Source organism: Ctenopharyngodon idella, chromosome 13 (genome assembly GCF_019924925.1).
Source record: "Ctenopharyngodon idella isolate HZGC_01 chromosome 13, HZGC01, whole genome shotgun sequence".
In the NCBI taxonomy this organism is placed as follows: domain Eukaryota; kingdom Metazoa; phylum Chordata; class Actinopteri; order Cypriniformes; family Xenocyprididae; genus Ctenopharyngodon; species Ctenopharyngodon idella.
This window is the reverse complement of record NC_067232.1, coordinates 26,399,958-26,414,441: the sequence shown is the minus strand read 5'-3', so window position 1 is coordinate 26,414,441 and position 14,484 is coordinate 26,399,958. Positions and strand designations below refer to the sequence as shown.

Sequence of the window (14,484 nt, the reverse complement as noted above, 5' to 3'; positions counted from 1 at the left end):
GCCTTCAGATTCTTCAACACTAGAATAAAAATGCTGTTTAAAGCCTTTTAGCTGTCTATTGTCTTTTAAAATATTTACCTTGAAACCTTAACTGCAATTTGCATTAATAAATTAGAAAATGCATAAAAATGTGCCGTTTTACTACAGTAAATGTAAAGTACACTGCACATTTTTAAAAATGCAACTGTATGAAATAGTTTAGAAATGCAACTATGGTCAAGCCTATTTAAACACAGCTACAATTATTCAACCTGTAATTCTTTTAATATTTTATTACCAAGCAAAATACTTATCTACTTTTCTTAAAGGGGCTGAAACTTAAAGCATTTCGCAAGCGGGTGAGTAAAAACAGTCAAAAATGCTACATTTGTGAAGTCTGTATTGTCTGACATTTAAGTTTTTTGCAGAATCACCAATCTGCATTAACGTTAACAAAATAGGTGACATGAAAATATATATATTTTTTTTTCTCAAACATTAAAGAAGTTAGAATAAGAAAATACATCGACAACTGCATGAGGGAATCATAAAGTCATGTTGATATTATAACTTCATAAAGCAGCGTCATAAAGATTTTAATGCCCAGTTAATGAGAGCAAGGGCACTTTTGTCCAAGAATAGGTTTTTAACAAAAAAAAAAAAACTGATTAAGAACTTTAATGCTTGAGGACAGGAATTCCAAGAGCGTGAAAGCATGTAAATAATTTATTTCTATGCGTTTAAAAACTGAAAACTAATGGAAAACACCTGTTTGATGACTATCAAACTTTACTGGGTATAAAAGTCTTCAACAGTAGGCTGACCGCAGCTGGCAAATGTCTGAAAATGCCACAGTTTGACACAATCAGTGAGCAGATCCAACAGGAAACTTGTAAATTCAGTGACAAAAAGCAAACTATACAGAAAAAGTGATCTTTGGTTTGAAAATCATTCCCTTTTTTTATCCCAAGCAATTATATGGTAAGTTCAATCCCACTGTGTTCTCAGGCAGAAACATTCACCGGAATCAAACATATATATTTTACATCTAAAAATGCAAAAATACAAACAGACAAACAAAAGTAAGGTTTATAAGCCAAACAAAAGAGATGTTGCATGCATTAGAAGACATAACAGGGAGTTTAGGAGGGAGGGAAATACAAAAATATATAAAAGAGACTTGAGCACATTAAATAGAGCTGGTGCTAGTGAGTTCTTGTGTTTTAACGGTGGTTTGTGTCTGCTGTGCAGTCTGTTTGAAGGCGTTTGTGTTCACTGTCTTGTACTGTCTCTGCGAGGTGGCCGTCTGCATCCTTCTCCGTCACTGGCGCACCATCTTCCTCCACGTCACTGTCCTCGTTTTCGAAAGCGTCCCCGCTGCAGCGAGAGCCGTCACTGTCGCTGCCGCAGGAACTGGAGGTCTCGTCTTCTGAACTGGAGTAAACCTCAGCCCCGTGGAAAATGTAGCGGTTCGGTGCTTGAAATAAATACTGCGAGGCTGTAGAACAGAAACAGAAGCAATTACATCATACGTGCAATGAGCTTTTAAAAAACCTAAAACTTTACTAAAATATACATCTGATTGCTTTGGTTTTAAGCATCTTTTACATGAACAGTTACTTCATGAAAAATCTTAGATTCAAAAACGCAGTCAAAACCCATCCATCCATCCATCCTTAAATTAAAAATATATATAATAAAAATAATATTAAAAAAATATAGCTGCAAGAAGCAGAAGACCACTTATTGGCTCACATTCATTTTAAAAGTCTATCTATCTATAGATATCTATCCTTACATTAAAAAATATATAATATGATAAATGCAAAAATAATATAATGACATTTATAATAAAAACAATATCTATGTATATACATAAATTAAATAAATATAATCAAATAAATATAATAAATACAAAAATATGAAAACAATGTTTAAAACAAAAAGCATAACATAATAAACAAGATATATCTATCTCTCGATCTAAAACTTTCTATATACTGTATCTCTGTCTATATACATAAAAAAATATTATAAAAATAATAAACAAAAATAAATCATATATATATATATACACACACACACACACATATACACATATATATATATATATATATATATATATATACACACAGCAAGAGAGTTAAAATTGTACAGTATAATAAAAATTACATTATTGATTTTTGCTAAAAGGTTTTAAAGACTTGTATTGTAATTTGCACCAATAAATCATTTTTGATAGCAGGAACATTTTAAAAATGTTAAATGTATTTAAAAAAAAAAAAAAAAGATTTTTACCTCCGAGTCGTTTGCTAATTGGACTCTGACAGATCCGGCTCCTCCAGCACCGTCTCCGCATTTCAACAACACATTGACGATCGGTTGTTTCTTCATCCTTAGCACACTGCGTGTCCTCAGTAGCGTCCAGTGCTTCTGCAGCATCACACGCTGCTTTCCTACAGGGACTCGCCGGCTTTGGAGAATGGACTTTTGGGTTCAACTCTTCCGTCTTTGAGACCAACTCTTCAGTCTTAGTTTCCGGTAATGGCTCTGGGTGGGGGCTTGTTTGCCTGGCTGCTGGAGAAGATGCCATTTCCTCCTCCTTTTTGGGAGACAGTGAATTTTGACAACCAGTGATTCGGACGTCCTCTGACGTGTCTGTGACGGCCTGAGCGTGATCGGGGTCTGTGGACGTGCTCTCAGCAGACGTCTGTTCAGGTGCCACAGGTAACGGGGCAGGTGGTTTCTCTGTGATCTCGCTGAGACGTGACAAGTTGTAGCACAGCTGCTCAAAGTCGTCACCCAGACGATGGCAAAGTTCGTTCACGATGACGTCACAGTCTCCGAGCAGCTCCACGTCGAAGTTCAGGTGTGGCAACGGCTCGCGGTTTATCAGGACTTGAGGCACGTCATGAGGTATAGAACCTGCAGAGAGACACAGATTTAGAAAACAAACCTCATTTCATTTTATGAAAAGGAAAATAGTGGTAATACTATGATCAGAAAACCATGTAAATATCATGTATACCAGGGTTTTCCAAACTGGGATTAAATGAGAAAATGTTACATTTAAATTAATACATTTAAAACAAAAGCAAAATACATTATTTGAGAAAATTTAAAAAAATTAAAAGTATATATAATAAAGAACAAAATTTGAAAATGGTTTTATTTGTTTAGCTACCTCATGTGACCATTAACTGACATCAGAGAACCACAAACATGCAAATGTTTCTTAAACTGTTAAAATACTAAATTTATATAAAAAAAAAAAAAAAAAAAAAAAAAAGTTCAGGACTACAACTTTATTTTTACTTTTTTGAAATTCTAGCAGACTCAGAAAATCACAGAAAAAGCAAAAGATGGAACGTACTGGGTATAAGAGCCACTGGCCGCACTTTCAGCGAGGAGCCGATCACAATGAGAAGGTCCACCTCATCTTTATCCTGCTTCATGGCTCTGTGGAAAAATTCTGGAAGGTTCTCTCCGAAGAAGACGATGTCTGGTTTCATGATGGCATACGGGATATCTGACGGACACCTCGGACAGTGAGGAACAACCTGCAAAAAAAACAACAAAGGTTTCACAAGCCGCAACAACATCTTAAAGGGGACCTATAATGCCCCTTTCACAAGATGTAATATAAGTCTCTGGTGTCCCCAGAATGTGTCTGTGAAGTTTCAGCTCAAAATACCCCACAGATCATTTATTATAGCTTGTCAAATTTGCCTCTATTTGGGTGTGAGCAAAAACACGCCGTTTTTGTGTGTGTCCCTTTAAATGCAAATGAGCTTCTGCTCCCGGCCCCCTTTCCAGAAGAGGGCGGAGCTTTAACAGTTTGCGCTTCAACAACAACAAAGCTGGAGAATCTCACGCAGCCAAAATGACGACGGTGTTCAGCCTTACATTGTTCAAACCGGAGTCGACACTGATGGAGAGACTCAGGAAGAAGTTACAACTTTTAGAATTAAACTGGACGTTTCTGAACGGTTAGTGGATAAATTTATGTAGTTGCTGTAGTAAAAACCGACGCCATTGTTATTGTTTGTATCACAGTGTATCAATTGCTGAGGAAAAGCTTAAATTCGATATGCTAATGGGCGTTTGGTTTCTGACATACGCGGTAGGTGGTCGCTCACTCACAACAGACTGGGACGTTTGACCATTCAGAGCAGAGCAGACTCTCAGAAAGGCGGAGTTTAGAGAGACTGAATCTTCGAACAAACCGTTTCAGACACTGTGAGAAAAGAGCTGATGCTGCAATGTGTGTTATGAGAAAATTACTAAATTATTTTTTGTCCTTGAATGCACGTAAACCTGTTGTAGGAGACTCCAAAACAAAATTAGGAATTTTTTTAAATAGCATAATAGGGGCAACTTTAAATTTGCACACTTAAATGTACCTGGTTGAATATATCCTCTCTTATGGCCTCACAGTCAACCTTATGTTTACAGACAAGACAGGAAGCAGTCGCAAAAGAACCTAAAACAAACAGTAAAAGACAAAAGATAAATAAACAGTCTAGATAATGAGAGAATAATTCTAATCTTTATTTATATGAGGAATTATGACAGTGGATATGTACCATGACACTGAATGATCTTCTGGATTCCAGCAGCCTGTTCCAGTGTGTCGATGTTCTGAGTATAGTTCCTCAGTAACCTTCCCTTCTTATCCAGCATTGATATGAACCTGTGACATGGAGACGGCTGGAACTGTCCTGGATAGATTTCCTAAAGTATAATGAAACAGAGGATATTGTTATTTATCTTCATGGCAAGACATCACAGGTGAATAATGGGGTAGATATCACCATGCTTCCACAGGTGATTAATTAAAAATTAATTTGTTTTATTGCAAGTCTTCTGAAATGTTATGTTTAAATTAGGGCTGTCAACGTTAACGCATGTGATTAAGTCAAAAACCTTAATGTGCAAAAAATTTAACGCAAAATTGATGTAAGGCTGAACACCGTTACTGACAATCCTCATTTTGGCTGCGTGAGATTCTCCAGCTTTGTTGTTGTTGAGCAACCGAAGCACAAGCTGTTAAAGCTCCGCCCTCTTCTGCAAAGGGGGCTGGGAGCAGCAGCTAATTTGCATTTAAAGGGACACACACAAAAATGGCGTGTTTTTGCTCACACCAAAATAGGGGCAAATTTGACAAGCTATAATAAATGATCTGTGCGGTATTTTGAGCTGAAACTTCATAAACACATTCTGGGGTCACCAGAGACTTATATCACATCTTATGAAAACGGGGCATTATAGGTCCCCTTTAAAACACAAGCTCTGTCATATTCTGTGATCGTTTCTAAAGAGCGTAAGCCCTTGAACGGAATACATACTGAACGGAACGTCAAAATATCCCACCGCTGTATGGCCAGATGATATACAAACTACATTTCTCAGCTGGATAAAGCAAACCAGCATCTTGCTAGTAAAGTTTTGATAGATGCAGATTGTAATGAAGGTAAAGACGACTGCAGTGACGAACAGGAGTCGCACATTAAGCACGCTCAAGTCCATTGATGCGCAAACAAACCCTGTATGTGCACTCTTGACGCACTGATTGCACATTGTATTTATGCACAGACGCATTTCAGTACATTCATGCTGTTTGTTTGGTAATTCTGAATGGATCCGTATACTGTAGCAGTCATATAATGTAGTCAGGTCAAGGATGTTCAGTATCGCAACTTGATGTGTAGAACGTAAACAACCTCTAAAAAAAGCTCTTTTTTTTTTGTTCTGTAATGTTTTTTTCCCCGTGTGTGCTTTGGTGAGCATACATTTATAAATTATTAGGACTCCTTATATCATTTGGTTATTAGGTGTCCTTTTAAGTGCCCTTTTTTGGAAAGACACCTTGAAAAAAGCTTGCAAAAAATACAGTTTTGTGAGAATCATCTTTCACTCTTATCTGTTTACTTTGCTGGGTATAGCAAATGATGACAAAATAAATCATAATATGCTTAATTTCACAATAAGTATGTGATTATTAGCACAAAAGGGTGCAATTAATCAATATTAATTTTAATCTATTGACAGCACTAGTTTAAATATGCAAATGAGGCATTGTGTAATTAAATATGCACTAATTTGCATACATTTCCAGAACGGAAATTGGATCACTGAATAAAGACAGCTTCAAAATTAGAGTTAATTTTGTTGACATATATGAGATATGTGCAACAGATATAGATAAAAATAGATTCAACATGTATTTTGGATGTTTTCTTTCCACTAGAAGGAAGAAGACATTATGGAAGCAAAATTTGACCAAAATCACAATATTGACCTTTGAATGAAAAAAATAATATTTTTGCCTGTAGTGTCTTGCCTTATTTGAAATGCATGTTTTCCATTCTTGGCAGAAATGCAAATGAGAAGACAGCGCATCAAACCTTGGCAAATTTGAAAAAAGGCCTGGGATCTCTTCTAAAGTAGTCTATGTCAAACATGGCTTGAGGATCAGGAAGGTCAGGAAAATCCACAGCGAGTCTAGCGTATATGCCATCTCTAGACCGAAAGTCAGGAATCCCGCAAGAAACAGACACCTGCAGACACAAGAGGAACACGTCAATATTCAATATATTGGGCATGTGCTCAGAAAGTGTTTTAGAGTGAAAATCAAAAACACACCCCAGCGCCGGTGAGCACGAGAACCTTCTTTCTCTCGTTCAGGAGTCGGACAACGTCCTCTAACGTGTTGATGTCTTTACGTTTTTTCCTTTTGGGCGGTTCTGAGATGTTGATGATGATCTGCCACAGTGTCATGTCGTCCAGATCTGGTGGAAGGACCGTTTCGGGAAGCAAGTCTTTTAAAATGGCCCTCGGATCGGTTCCTCTCATGATGTGCTGCTGAATGAACCGATAGGAACCTAAAAGAAAACCGTGCTTTTATTTAATTCACAAAACACTAAATTCTAGAGCAAATGAATGTGCAATTTGCACAATAAGTATGTATAATTGTGCACATTATTCTTTAGTCTCTTGTTCCAGTCAGACTTTTGACTCAGAATAAACTGTTTCCTTATTTTCATCTTGCAACATGCATCAGGCACTCAGTAAACGAACGGATTAAACTAACGAAACTTACCAATGTGTGGTTGAGGCGTCCAGTCACTGGAGCTGGCACGAGAAGAGCAGTCATCATCATCGTGAAGAAGATCAGGTGATGTAAAACCATTGGGATGGACACCTTCGTCAATGAACTCTGTGTGCAAACCACACAAAAACAGTATAATACAACTGGCCTTACTGTATTCCACTAGACTAGATGGTTACTATGTGCATTTCTTTTACTTATAGTAATAGTTTTGCACAAATTTAATCAGAACTCTATACATCATTCTTTTTATTTATTTATTTATTTTTTAGAAAATGCATGTATTTATTTAAACAAATAAGCAAGGTAATGCAATACTATGAGTAATATAAACATGAAAATACGATAAATCTGTGCAGGAATTACAGTTTCATTCATCAGCATGTTGCTTTATGAGCCTAAATAGTATTCAGCTGGTTTACTAAACTAATTAGTCAAAAAAAAAAAAAAAAAAATGGCTATATTAAAGTGCCTAAATACAAACATGTAAATAAATGTACTTAAAAAAACAATTAAATATTTATGGAGTTGATGTGACATGTCAAAGCAGTGATAGTGACCTTCTAAAACTAGTGAATATAATATAATAATAAAATAACAATAATAACTGAAAATAATAATAATAATAACAAATATATGTAAATATAATAAATAAATGTAAATAATAACAAACTAATATCTAATAATTAAATTATAGAAATAATTAAATATAATAATTATAATAAGTATTAATATTGTTTTTATTTACTGAATAATTAATTAATAATCATTAAATAAAATATAATTTTAATTAAGAAAAAATGAAATCGTATATTATATATATATATATATATATACATACACACATATACACACACATCAATAACAACAATAATATAATATCTAATAATTAATGAAATTCTATAAACAATACTAAATAACTTAAGTTGCTATTACATTAAATAATCATTCAAAACCCACAAACGTGAAAATAGTGTAACGTAAAACTGTGTGAACGTGCAGTAAACCTTATCATGAGATTAAAAAACCTCCTAAAAATGACCAATAAATTGAATAAATCAATAAAAAATGTTACGACGTTGTACCAGAGAGCTCCGGTTCTGGTTCGGCGGTCTGTCCAGGTTCAGTGTGCTTGTTGTTGTTGTTGTTGAGTGAGGCCTGCTGGGTCTCTTCCATCACCGCCGGTTCCGCCTCCACCGGCTCGGTTCCGCCAGCAGCGCCGTGCTCCGAATCACCGGGCGGATCCAGAAGTCTCGGTCTCTTCAGAAGCGGCTCATCCAGCTCGGCGGCGTCGGCAGGTTCGGCCCGTTTATTTTCGCCGTCCGCCATCTTCGCCTGGGAGTGAGTGGAGGAGGGGCGCAGGAGGACCTTCCGGTAATGATGTGACGTAACGTCACTAGCAGATGGACTGTAGTGCGCGATGATGCGTCAGTACAGATTACAGAGCATGTGATTGCCTTACAGTAGCACATACTTCAGTTTAAAGTAGTTTATTGGCATAATTATGTTTACATTCAAGAAACATACAAATACCATGGTATTCTTTGAATTACGTCAAAAATACCACGGTGTTATTAAAGCGGAGCCATGGGGATACTTTTAGTACAATTCAATCAAAATCTGTGTAAATAACTTTTAAGATACTTATATAAAGTCTAAATGCATAAAACGTAATTTTGTTTTTACTATTTTGTAGCATGAGTCATAGCGTCTGTCACGAAGGCCATTTAAAAGCCCTGCTACCGTAAAGTTCCAAATACTTGCGCGCATGCGCGCTCGCTCTACTGCTACAGGCGGAACAGAACGATACATTTAAGCGAGTTTACGGTAATTTGTGTTGTAGTTGAGTGTAGGAGGCATGGAGGCGATACTGAACTGCAGAACGGAGGATTTTGAGGATTATTACGGGCTGCTCGGCTGCGATGAACTGTCAACGGTAAACACACAATGATAGCTCTTTTAGGGATTGTGTTTTTATTATTTCTTCTAGTTTATTAAGGCATCTAAAAGGACAAAGATTATTGTTATAATCGCAACTTCAGCATATAAATATCGTTGTAATTAATCTGTTGTAAGCACAGTAATGTGAAAAGATTTGATAATTGCATTCATGTGCATCATGTGACAGAATAAGATTTTACACATCTGATGAGAACAGAACAGAGCAGAACAGCCTGTTGCTTCTGTGTCAGAGACATCAGTCATCATAATAGTTGATTAAACAGCTGGAAAATGCACATGCTGAAGCAAATACTCATTTACAGTATCATTATATGCTAGTCATAAATAATATGCATCTCTCACAGACTGAACAGATTGTCAATGAGTTTAAAGTGAAAGCTCTGGCCTGCCACCCTGACAAACACCCGGAGAACCCCAAAGCAGGTACAAAAATTTTTTTGTGTCTGTGCAAATGTCATTTTCTTTGATTTTGCTTCAGCAGAGAAACTGAGACATATAGCACCACCCCCAAAAAATAACAGCTATAAATGATTACCATATTCATGCACTTTTTTAATTAGCTGCAATGCATTTTGTCCACAAACATTCGCATTTGTCGATTGACGACTGATATAATGCCATTTGTTGAGCTGTAATTGTTAGAGAGTGCTTGAATCTGTTTTGGTCATTTTCTTCTTGCAGTGGAGGAGTTTCAGAAGCTACAGGAAGCTAAAGAGATTCTCACAGATGAGAAGAAAAGAAAGAATTATGATCTCTGGCTCAGAAGTCGAATTGCAATCCCATTCAGCGAATGGCAAGCGCTCAGTGACTCGGTTAAAACTGTAAGTGTTAGTTAGGCATTGCATTCTATCATGCAACATGTATACTGTAACAAAAACTGCATTAATATGTCTCCAAAAATGACATCAGTCGATGCATTGGGCTGTGAGGACCAAGAAAGAGCCGATGCTCGAGGCCGCAAAAGACACAAATCCAGTAAACACGGGGAATGGAGTGAGAGAATCTGCAGAGGAGGAGAAACCTTCTGAAACATCACTGCCGTCAGGTACGTTTTCTTGGATGTTTACAGTTTTTCTGTATTAGTTTTCCTTGGATTTACCGTAATGTTTCTATCCCACAGGTGATTGTTGGCATCACAGGTTTCGCTGGGCTGGTGAAGCTCCGTCTGGCCTTTTACTGAAGTTCAGGAACTATGAAATATAAATTCATATTTTCTGCTGTTCTGTGCATGTATTCTGCATTTAGAGTCATCAGTATCAGAACTGACCAATCATTTACTATGCTTCACCATGTTTATGGCATGATTCAGTTGTTTGTTTTGTAGGATGATGATAATATATGTTGAAATTAGTGATGCTTTGTATGCCTTAAATGTCTTTTCAGGATTGTTTACTGACAGTTGAAGTATGAGGAAAATGTTTTCACAGGTTTCACGGTTCGCACAGGAAATGATTATAAAGTTGGCTGAGGCAGAATTCGTTTTAATGTGTTTAATTAATATATGACTCACTAAATAATAATGATTCAATCCTATTAAATAATTATGTATAATAATTACATTCATACATATAAGCCAGTAGTGTCTTGTAAAAATGTCACTTTTGTATTCATGTTTTTGTTTATATTCAGATAAAAACAGAAAAGTGCTTATGATATGGTTTCCTCCTTGTGCAGTCAGCATTTTGAGGCAAATATGTGTATTTGTGTAAAAATATGTGAATATGTTACATTCCGAGTGTCTGTAAACGTCTGCATTTTTCAAATTCTGCAAAAATAAAACAACCTATTGTGGAACAGGTCAAAACATTGAAGTCATTATTATTATTATTAAACAGATAGATGGAAAGGGAAAGTATCCTCTGAACATCTATTAAGATTCTACTGGATGAACTGAAATTTTGTAAATGGGAAACATAATGTAAACATTGTAAACCTAATGGAGATATAATTAATTTTGAAGTTTTATTAAGTGTTAACAATGAGATTATGTGGTTTTTATAATCAATTAACACTGCTTTTGTCATTTTTTACAAAGTTTATCACCAAAAAAGTAATTCGGTTTAACCAAAATTTCAGTTTTAGCGAATGACACTTTTGGTCATACCGAATGACGACAACAAACAATTTCAAACAATGCTAACAGGCTGATATCTAGCTAGCTAGCAATAGGACCAGCAAACATTTTATATTTAGTACAAGTATTTAAAATATTACAACATTTTCCATGTTTTATAGTGGTTGTACCGAATGACCTGATGTTTCGGGACATGCGTATGATCAAGTGAAAACATGAATTTTTCAAATAGTTAAAAGAGAGTTAGTTACTTTGCTTCATGACCATGTGGTCCTTATGATGTCACATCCTGTCACATGATATTGACCGCATGACTTGGTCCAAAATGGTCCCTTTATATTGGTTACTCCGAATGACATCAGTGAAATTCATTTTTCCGGGCATTCTTTCTCATAACAAAGCAACAACTTCTGCACATAATTTTAACACCATTTTGCACTTTGTTGATATATGATGATATAAAATCATGGCAGAATAAAAAATATATACATTTATTACATTTTAAGATATTTTAATCACAAATGAAATGGCCTGTATTGGCCTTTGGACGGTTAAACCGAATGACCTTTTGACACTTCAAAATCTTTAAAATACCTTTATATGTAGCAAAATATAATTAAAACCTTTTGGATTCAATAAAAGAGATCTAGTTGTACTACCTTACATACTTTGGATGTCATATCTATGTTTTTTATTATTATTATTAAGGCCTTTGGACAAAAAAATGACCTGTCACGTCATTGACCCAAACATAATTTGAGTTTATCCAATAGAATCTTGTTTGATTCTGCTTAGAAGATTCTTATTTGAATTTGAATTATTACTCACTTTAGGAAATATAATTTGAAACTGGAATATCTTCAAAATGATATACTTTTTAAATGTATTTAGTCTGTTTAAATCTTCCTTCAGACGGAAATAAAGGCAGACGGAACAGATTTTACTTTTATTTTTACTGTCCTCTCTAGTTACACCTGTCCGCTCTTCCTGTTCGTTCATTGGGCAAAGTCCAGCGGTTCTTCTCTTTGATTGGTCCATCATCGGTGTCAATCAATTTAATGACTTTCACTGACACTGTTCCACATACTGTAGTGACTGTCAGCGGGAGAGCGCGCGCACACAAGACTGGAAGTTTAAAGTCAATATGGCAAGTAAAATCCTTCTGAGAGCCTGTCGAGTGACTCTGATGGGCAGACAAAATATTTTAATGAAAACACCTCAACGTGCGATGGCCGGGAAAGGTAAGGATTTAAACATTTCTTTATAGAAATTTAAGATTTATTTAAATTTACTCGCGATAAATTGCAGTGATATTATTTTTGCACGTGTAAAAATAAAGCAACATGTTGTCATTTTCTTCGTTTTTGAACGAGTGACATTTGTACGGACAGAGCGGACATATGAAATGGCTCATTAATTTCTGAAGAACATGAAAAGACACTTGAAAGTAGCGTTAAATACGCTTGACATTATTTGAAACAATAAAGTAGTGACTCGTATGATATATAAGGAGTGAGTATAATCAAGGTCATAAGTTCTTTATGTTGTGGAGGGCTGTGCTGTGGCCTTTTCTTGGCACAAAACTCATGTTCGTGTGCCAGTTATTCTAGATCATGGCGGAGGGCACCGCTCTATTTATCCGGTGTCTGGCGACACCTAGTGGACAAATGCTGTAATCTCAAGCTCAAGACCAAAACATATATGCATATAATCCTTATTTTCGATTAGCATTTCAATGAGAATATTTTGACTGGGGAGATAATACAGGTTTATTTATTTAAAAAATTAAGTAAGTTGTTTTATCTTGTGGTGGTACAAATGGCAGTCAAAGCAGAGACTTTTGTATTCTCCAGGGCTGATTAAAGGGTCACTTCACCCAAAAATGAAATTTCTTTCTTTAAGTACACACCCTCATGTCGTAGGACCTTCGTTCATCTTCAGAACACAAATTAAGACATTTTTTATGAAATTCGAGAGGTTTTTTTTTTATCCCCCATAGAAAGCAACATAATTGGTAAGGTCCCGAAAAGTAGTAAAGACATGGTTAAAAATAGTCAGCGTGACTGTAGTGGTTCAATCTTAATGTTAAGCTACGCGAATATTTTTTGTGCGCAAAAACAACGACTTTATTCAACAATTTCGTCGTTCCCCTGTCAGTCTCGTACGCAGTTGACATAGTGAACACAGTGCAGAGCTTCAGTGTTTACATCTGAACGCCGGCTCAGTATTGGCTGACGCTGTTCACGTGAGCAACACGACGCATGCGTGTGATGCTGTTCGGACGTAAACACGGAAGCTCTGCACTGCGTTCACTAAGTCAACTGCTTACAAAACTGACAGGGGAGAGACGAAATTGTTGTTATTGTTGTGCACAAAATGTATTCTTGTCACTTCATAACATTAAAGTTGATCCACTGTAGTCACGTCGGCTGTTTTAACGATGTCTTTATTACTTTTCTGGACTTTGAACGTAGTAAACACTCTTGGATTTCATGAAAAATATATTAATTTGTGTTCCGAGGATGAGCGAAGGTCTTACGGGTTTGGAAAGACATGAGGGTGAGTAATTAATGACAGAAATTACATTTTTTTGAGTGAACTAACCCTTTAAACCTGTCCGCTCTTCCTCAGCTGTATATTACCACCAATAATGTTTTTCTTTTTCAGGTATTCCAACAGATGACGAGCAGGCTGCAGGTTTGGAGAGACGCATTCTGCAGGCGCTGAAAAAGGGCCAGGTAAAATATAGAATGATATTGTTTGACCATAAGCTTTGGTGACTATACATGGTATAACCTAACCTAACCCACAACAAAAATGACTCTTAGGTGATCCTTTTATTTCAATATGTTTCTTATTAGTATCATTCATTTTGAACCACATCCTTTCTGGTCTGTTCTACAGGATCCGTACAGCATATTCAAGCCAAAGGAATACACTGGATCCAAAGACGACCCTCATATTGTTCCAAGCATCAATAACAAACGGCTGGTCGGCTGCCTCTGTAAGACACACACACACACACACACACACACACACACACACACACACACATCCATATTACAAGCTGTTGATTTCTTTTCAAGGAAGACTTTCCAAATAAATGTTTGTCTCTCTTGTCTTGTGAAGGTGAGGAGGACAACACCGCTATTGTTTGGTTCTGGCTTCATGAGGGAAACCCTCAGCGCTGCCCGTCCTGCGGCTCACACTACAAACTGGTCCATCATGAGCTGCCACATTGAGCTGAAGCTTCTAGACCACAAACACCTGCACTTCTGAACCAAAGTGCCTATGCCAAACATGTACAGGATTCAATAATAAAATAATTTAATACAATAAAAGGGCCATGATGTGTTTT

General features: G+C 36.3%; 3 protein-coding genes across 3 annotated transcripts; 2 read left to right on the top strand and 1 right to left on the bottom strand.

The window, feature by feature from the left end:
• Positions 1-687: 687 nt before the first annotated feature.
• sirt1 (sirtuin 1) lies at positions 688-8,461 on the bottom strand. Its single transcript, XM_051915895.1, has 9 exons — positions 8,176-8,461; positions 7,082-7,198; positions 6,625-6,863; positions 6,387-6,539; positions 4,566-4,713; positions 4,383-4,462; positions 3,353-3,539; positions 2,278-2,904; positions 688-1,477 (listed from the first exon to the last, which is right to left on the bottom strand). The coding sequence occupies exons 1-9, from the start codon at positions 8,417-8,419 to the stop codon at positions 1,203-1,205; spliced, it is 2,070 nt and encodes a 689-aa protein (XP_051771855.1). The 5' UTR covers positions 8,420-8,461; the 3' UTR covers positions 688-1,202.
• Positions 8,462-8,933: 472 nt separating this feature from the next.
• Positions 8,934-10,856, top strand: dnajc12 (DnaJ (Hsp40) homolog, subfamily C, member 12). The gene is made up of 5 exons (XM_051915897.1): positions 8,934-9,026; positions 9,397-9,475; positions 9,734-9,873; positions 9,962-10,097; positions 10,173-10,856. The coding sequence occupies exons 1-5, from the start codon at positions 8,949-8,951 to the stop codon at positions 10,253-10,255; spliced, it is 516 nt and encodes a 171-aa protein (XP_051771857.1). The 5' UTR covers positions 8,934-8,948; the 3' UTR covers positions 10,256-10,856.
• Positions 10,857-12,163: 1,307 nt separating this feature from the next.
• Positions 12,164-14,467, top strand: LOC127524436 (cytochrome c oxidase subunit 5B, mitochondrial). The gene is made up of 4 exons (XM_051915898.1): positions 12,164-12,367; positions 13,794-13,864; positions 14,031-14,130; positions 14,256-14,467. The coding sequence occupies exons 1-4, from the start codon at positions 12,271-12,273 to the stop codon at positions 14,366-14,368; spliced, it is 381 nt and encodes a 126-aa protein (XP_051771858.1). The 5' UTR covers positions 12,164-12,270; the 3' UTR covers positions 14,369-14,467.
• The last annotated feature ends 17 nt before the right edge of the window (positions 14,468-14,484 follow it).

Coding starts and splice junctions, on each gene's coding strand:
- sirt1 (XM_051915895.1), bottom strand. CDS start 8,419: ATGGCGGACGGCGAAAATAAACGGGCCGAACCTGCCGACGCCGCCGAG. Junction 4,714..6,386: donor CTTTTTTCAAATTTGCCAAG/GTTTGATGCGCT, acceptor ATTATACTTTAG/GAAATCTATCCAGGACAGTT. Junction 3,540..4,382: donor GAGAGGATATATTCAACCAG/GTACATTTAAGT, acceptor TTTTTTTTGCAG/GTTGTTCCTCACTGTCCGAG.
- LOC127524436 (XM_051915898.1), top strand. CDS start 12,271: ATGGCAAGTAAAATCCTTCTGAGAGCCTGTCGAGTGACTCTGATGGGC. Junction 12,368..13,793: donor ACGTGCGATGGCCGGGAAAG/GTAAGGATTTAA, acceptor TTTCTTTTTCAG/GTATTCCAACAGATGACGAG. Junction 14,131..14,255: donor ACGGCTGGTCGGCTGCCTCT/GTAAGACACACA, acceptor TGTCTTGTGAAG/GTGAGGAGGACAACACCGCT.
- dnajc12 (XM_051915897.1), top strand. CDS start 8,949: ATGGAGGCGATACTGAACTGCAGAACGGAGGATTTTGAGGATTATTAC. Junction 9,476..9,733: donor CCCGGAGAACCCCAAAGCAG/GTACAAAAATTT, acceptor TTCTTCTTGCAG/TGGAGGAGTTTCAGAAGCTA. Junction 9,874..9,961: donor TCAGTGACTCGGTTAAAACT/GTAAGTGTTAGT, acceptor AAATGACATCAG/TCGATGCATTGGGCTGTGAG.